Below are 5,965 nucleotides of genomic sequence, written 5' to 3'. Positions count from 1 at the left end.
CATTGCTTCATAAATTTTATTGTCAGCTTAGGGGAATTAAAAAGATGATCTACTTATAGAAATAAATAAGAATATATAGATTTTCAATATTGCTGCAATAGCTAATGGTCAGGTACCTTTAACACTAATTCTGTGTGGAACTTGCACAATAATCCTTTACTGAGTACTATTTTGACCAAACATTGTTCTAGATTCTTGGAATACATGAGTGAACAGATAAAAATCTCTGCATTCAAGGACTCAACATTCAGATTTTGCTTTAGTAGCTTTCTATAATTACTTGATACCAACCCTACATTTTACCAAATATGTTTAGTTTCACTACCCTTTGTAGATATTATTTATACTTTTAATACAATTGTATGCTAAGTTGCTTCAGTCATGTCCATCTCTTTGCGACCCTATGGACTTGGGCTCTTCTGCCAATGGGATTCTCCAGGCAAAAATACCAGAGTGGGTTGCTATGCCTCCTCCAGGTGATCTTCCAGACCTAGGGATCAAACCAGGGTCTCCTATGGCTCCTGCATTGCAGGCAGATTCTTTATGGCTGAGCCACTAAGAACACCACTTTTAGTATGAACTATTAGTACATGAGATATTTTGATGACATCTGGGTTAAATAAAAGTCTTTTTTAAAAATAGAGTCTTGGCTTTTCCGGCCAGTACAGAGCTGCTTGGAGGCTGGTAGGGGTGGTGAGGCCCGAAGCAGCTTCTGGAATTTCTGAGCAGCCCTGGTCAGTACAAGATGGACCCAGTAGTCTTGAGTTACATGGACAGTCTACTGCAGCAATCAGACGTCTCACTACTGGATCCTCCAAGCTGGCTCAATGACCATGTTATTGGGTTTGCCTTTGAGTACTTTGCCAACAGTCAATTTCATGACTGCTCTGACCACGTCTGTTTCATCAGCCCCGAAGTTACTCAGTTCATCAAGTGCACTGGCAACCCAGCAGAAATCGCCATGTTCCTTGAACCCTTGGACCTCCCCAATAAGAGAGTTATATTTTTAGCCATCAATGATAATTCCAACCACACAGCTGGGGGAACCCACTGGAGCTTGTTGGTATATCTGCAAGATAAAAATGGCTTTTTTCATTATGATTCTTACGGTAGTAGTAACTCATTCCATGCAAAACAGGTAGCAGAGAAACTAGAGGCTTTCTTAGGCAGAAAAGGAAACAAACTGGCCTTTGTGGAAGAGAAAGCCCCTGCTCAACAAAACAGCTATGACTGTGGGATGTATGTGATCTGTAACACTGAGGCCTTGTGTCAGAACTTCTTTAGACAACAGCCACAATCACTACTGCAGCTACTCACTCCTACATACATCACAAAGAAGAGAGAAGAATGGAAAGATCTCATTGCCAGACTTGCTAAAAATTAGCTGTGGAAATATATTTGACTTTTGAAGTCTCTTTCTGCCTGTCCCCATGAATTGGATGGCTGCAGTCTCAGTGCCTGAGGGAAGATGCCTAGGAGAGGAAAGCTTAGAATGCTTACTTTCTCCTGAGAGAATGTTGTCCTCCACATTATCCTAATGCAAAGTATCACTTTAACCCTAACTTCAGAGCAATATATTCTGTGACGATGTCTTCAAAATATGCACCAAAACTGATTAATTCCCTTTTGGGCTCCCTTATCCACATTGGTTTAGTCCAAAGAAAAAAGGTTGACCTGTAAAACAAATTGAGAATATGTGAAATTTAGAAGCAAGAGGAAAATCATACAGCAACCAAAAACTTACTGCACAGCCCACATATTTCAAGAGATCAACTAGCTGGAAGCAGATCAAGACCTAACCTAATTCAAGATTGAAGTTTTATCAGTTACTCAATTCTGTGATACCTCCTCTTCCATTCAATAAGCAAAGGCTTTCCCAGCTATAACCTTTGCCAATACTTGATAAAGATGGTGTTAGCCCATAGTCACCCATCTAATTCCTGGAGCACTTTAAGAAAGGGGGAATCTTAAATAACTTTGTTAAAATTAATGCCTGTGGTGGACCTCTTGTTTTGCATCTGAAACTTAGTCAAAGTTCATTTATTTTTGAGATACAAAGGAGAAAAAGTGACCTTTCTTAACTCTTTCACTTAATTCAAAATGCAGACAGTGTAATTTTTGAAATGTGGAACCAAGAGTAAAATGAAATGCTGTTCCTTCCCAAAAAAAAAATAAAAAAATAAAAATAAAAATAGAGTCTTTAGAATTCTTTTACTTTTAAAGTTATCCATTTTTGATCATTTCTTTTTAGCATATTGGTGCAGGCTGTCTCTGAGGCAAGAGATATATAGGCCAGAGCTTAAATTTTAAAATTATGGTAAATAATGAATGTCAAATCTGATAAATCAGGCAGAAATATAAAAACAGATAAAACGGCTGATAATTGTCTTAAATAATTTTGTAAAATTCCCAATTGATCCAATTATTGTCTAAAATCTTCACTTCTTTTTTTCTATGTTAATGATTAAATAAACACACAACTCTAGCTTCAGAAAGAACTAATGCCAATTTTTCTCTAAGTTTCTTTCTCTAACCTTATTTCATCATGAGTTCCATTTCCCTGCCTTTACGTTTATAATCTTATTCTTCACTGGAAAGGAATTTGAACAAGCAAACATGTCTTGGCATAAAAAAAAAAATCATCCAAAGCTGTTAGCCATAAATATTCTTATAGTGTCATACTCCTATAACTCATATTGAAATCACAGAACTTGAATTGCATGTGCAGTTGTAAGTGGGCACAATTCCTTTGCATGTGCACACATATATACACACCCACGCACAAAGTACAAATGCTTTTTAACTGTGGGCTTAAGTTACCATAAGTCTGGCTAGTCAAAGTTAATAGCATGACTCTATCTTTAGCCCATCCACTAATGTATAACAGAAGAGTATGGAAACCATTCACCCACTGTGCAAAGACTGGAAGTAGAGTTTTTGGAATTTATTGATGGAGTTTTACTATGTGCATGTTCAAATTGATTTCAAACATTGAGCAAATAGGGACTTAAATTTTAAACTGTTAAAACAAAATGTGGAAACCATAGACCTTTTTCCAGGATGTCCCTAATTTTGAATGTGCATTTTTACTTTCAGGGTAATATGATGAGCAGGTGTTCAAGAAAGTGTTAATGTCTGTTTCAGTTGAAAATCAGGACACATGTCAATGGACTAGTTCCACAAATATTTAATGAGCCTAATCTTGTGTCCCTGGTAGCTCAGATGGTAAAGAATCTGCCTGCAATGCAGGAGACCAGGGTTCAATTCCTGGGTCGGGAAGATCCCCCGGAGAAAGGTAAGTTAACTTACTCTGGTATTCTTGCTTTGAGAATTCCATGCACAGAGGAGTCTTGTGGGCTACAGTCGAAGGGGTCACAAAGAGTCAGACACGACTGAGTGACTAACATTTTCACTTCACTTTCAATGATGTGTCATGCTCTATGAATTAGACACTTGTCCTCACAGAATAGCTAGCCATTTCCTTCTCCATGGGATCTTCCTGACCCAGGGATTGAAGCTGGGTCTTCTGAATTTCAGGCAGATTCTTACCAACTGAGCCACGAGGGAAGCCCTAAAAAAATACTGAAAAGACTCATAGTGTAGTGTGATGATTATCATAAAAGAAATATATATAAAGTAGGGGTCCAGAAGAGGCAGTGATTAATGGAAGGATTTTTCACATGCAGTTTAGACTAGTAATTTCATTGATATAAAATACTAGTTTTGAATGAACACAGTTGTACACAATCTATAATATTATAGACACTGAAAATGTGTTAATACATGTTAATTCACAAATCTATAAATTCTCATCATCACATTTTAGTCCAAACTCTCTAAAATTCAGCCTTGAATAAGGAGGAGTTTTCAGATTGTTCAGAAAGTATAGACATATTCCGATTAAACATCATGCTTTGAAAAGAATATTTTGAAACACACGGAAGAATATATCATTTGGCAAAAATAAGCCCAGGATAACACTTTTTTCCATACTGTTTACTGATATGAAACCATGAAAATAATGTCTAATGTTAATATGGTGTATTTTGCATGAAAATAATGAATGGACTTTTAGAAAACAAAAACAATGTTTAGTCTAGGCAACAGGAGCTCTATTCCAAGATAAAGTTAGTTCTTCATTTGTCCAGACATTCAAAGCTCCAAACATAACTCAACTGGAGCTTTCAGAAACAAGTTACCAACACAATCCCAAGATTTGGATTGCTTGGTCTATAAATGAATCCAGTACCTTTCCCACCCAAAGTCTAGTCTAATATTATTCTTGGGATAATGTCAGTGTCCCCCAGCAAATGATGTTAGAAAGATATATAGATAGATAGATAGGTAAAGTTGAAAGAATAATTGTCATAGAAAATTTTCTGAAGATTAATTGCAAGATGAGAGACCATTTTATCCATAAAACTGATTTGTTTACATAAAATATATAGAATGTAAAATGTTATCTTTCTTGTAACTATTAATTACTACAATATTTTAAAAATATGTTCAAAGACTACATGATGGGTTTCTCCCTTTAGAACTATGTATGACAGGACAGATGAAATTAATCAAAAGCCTCAAGCTGGTCCAAGGGCTAAATTCCTCACTTATTCCTGGAGTTGGTGGTTTGTGGAATGGGGTGTGTGTGTGTTTGTGAACGTATGTATGTGTTATTGAGACCCTAATTTTATAACCACAAACCCACTCATCCAGAATCAAAGAGTGATATTTCAAATACAGTAATTTATTTTACATAGTCCATTAATTACATTTGTTTTCTGCATATATCCAGATGTGCACAGAAACATTCATTGGAGAATATGCAATGTTTCTGCTCTAAAATAGTTCACAGCACAGCAAATAGGCATCCATTCTCCCTGGGGATAGGTGATCTGACATCAATTTAAATAGATGTGGGCTGAGATTTTAGGTTTGGTTTAAAACCTGAGCTTTCACAATCTTAGCCTTACACTGGACCTTAGTTCATTCTTCCTGGGGAGTTTTTAATGGCATCCCAATCTCCTAAACAGTGTGCAGTGCATTCTGCTTTTTTCATTACCATTTCTAATGTGTCCTTGAAATACCTGGGGTGCTGTGGATTGTTCAACCACAATGCACAAGTCTTGTATTGTATAGCTGGAAGAATACTTAGAAGCCCTGGTAATAAAAATGACAATAAATGGTTCTTTACAATTTCTTTAAATTTAAAAATAATATATCTGAAATGTTCTGACATGAGTATATTCAAATGCTTGCATGCAATGTGATTTTAAGTCTTTTAAGATTCTCTTTGCCTTATGGTTTTATTTCATCTGAGAGGCATAGAAACCAATCCTATACAGGATAAGCAATTATGACTTTTAGAAGGTGTTATTCTTTGAGTCTTGCTTCTCTTTCTCCCTTTGTGTTAGACTCATTATTGATGGCTGCCTTTTAACTCAAAAGAATGATAGCTGACAAAGGTTCTCATAAATCTAGCATCTGCTTTATAATTTGTCTTTGTAGAAATATAATATTTTCTCAGTGGAGACATCACACTTCTTATTTGGGGGAACATATTTATTAAATACTAAAGTCTTTTAAGATTATTCCTGAGAACTGATTTTAAAACAACAAAAGCCATATGGACTTGCCACTTGGTCTTTAGCTCAATACTATTAGCTTTCCTGTTACAACACACAAATAAATAAGGGATAAAATTTTGCCCAAGTATGAATTCATTTGAAAAACGTACATTTTGAGTTTCAACTTTTTGTGATTCCCATTTGGCTACCTAATGCCAAAATGCAGCTTCTTAGAACAGGGGGAGATGGGGAATTATTAAAAATAATCTCACAAACTTTCCTGGACACCACACGATTTTCATGAACAATATTATGACAAGTTAAGTGCAAATGAATCAGAACATATGGATTAAATTTCCCTTGAAGTATACATGGTTTTTGTAAATTACAAGAAAAAAGGG

The 5,965-nt window shown here is 35.8% G+C and overlaps 1 protein-coding gene across 1 annotated transcript; it reads left to right on the top strand.

The window, feature by feature from the left end:
* Positions 1 to 648: 648 nt before the first annotated feature.
* On the top strand, positions 649 to 1,532 carry LOC782385 (sentrin-specific protease 8). Its single transcript, XM_002692707.5, has one exon. The coding sequence runs from the start codon at positions 746 to 748 to the stop codon at positions 1,382 to 1,384; it is 639 nt and encodes a 212-aa protein (XP_002692753.2). The 5' UTR covers positions 649 to 745; the 3' UTR covers positions 1,385 to 1,532.
* Positions 1,533 to 5,965: the final 4,433 nt, after the last annotated feature.

The sequence above is a fragment of the Bos taurus genome, chromosome 14 (genome assembly GCF_002263795.3).
Source record: "Bos taurus isolate L1 Dominette 01449 registration number 42190680 breed Hereford chromosome 14, ARS-UCD2.0, whole genome shotgun sequence".
Lineage (NCBI taxonomy): Eukaryota > Metazoa > Chordata > Mammalia > Artiodactyla > Bovidae > Bos > Bos taurus.
This window is presented reverse-complemented; position numbering and strand designations above follow the sequence as displayed.

Bases quoted from the DNA above. Each gene is read 5' to 3' on its own strand.
- LOC782385 (XM_002692707.5), top strand. From the start codon at position 746: ATGGACCCAGTAGTCTTGAGTTACATGGACAGTCTACTGCAGCAATCA.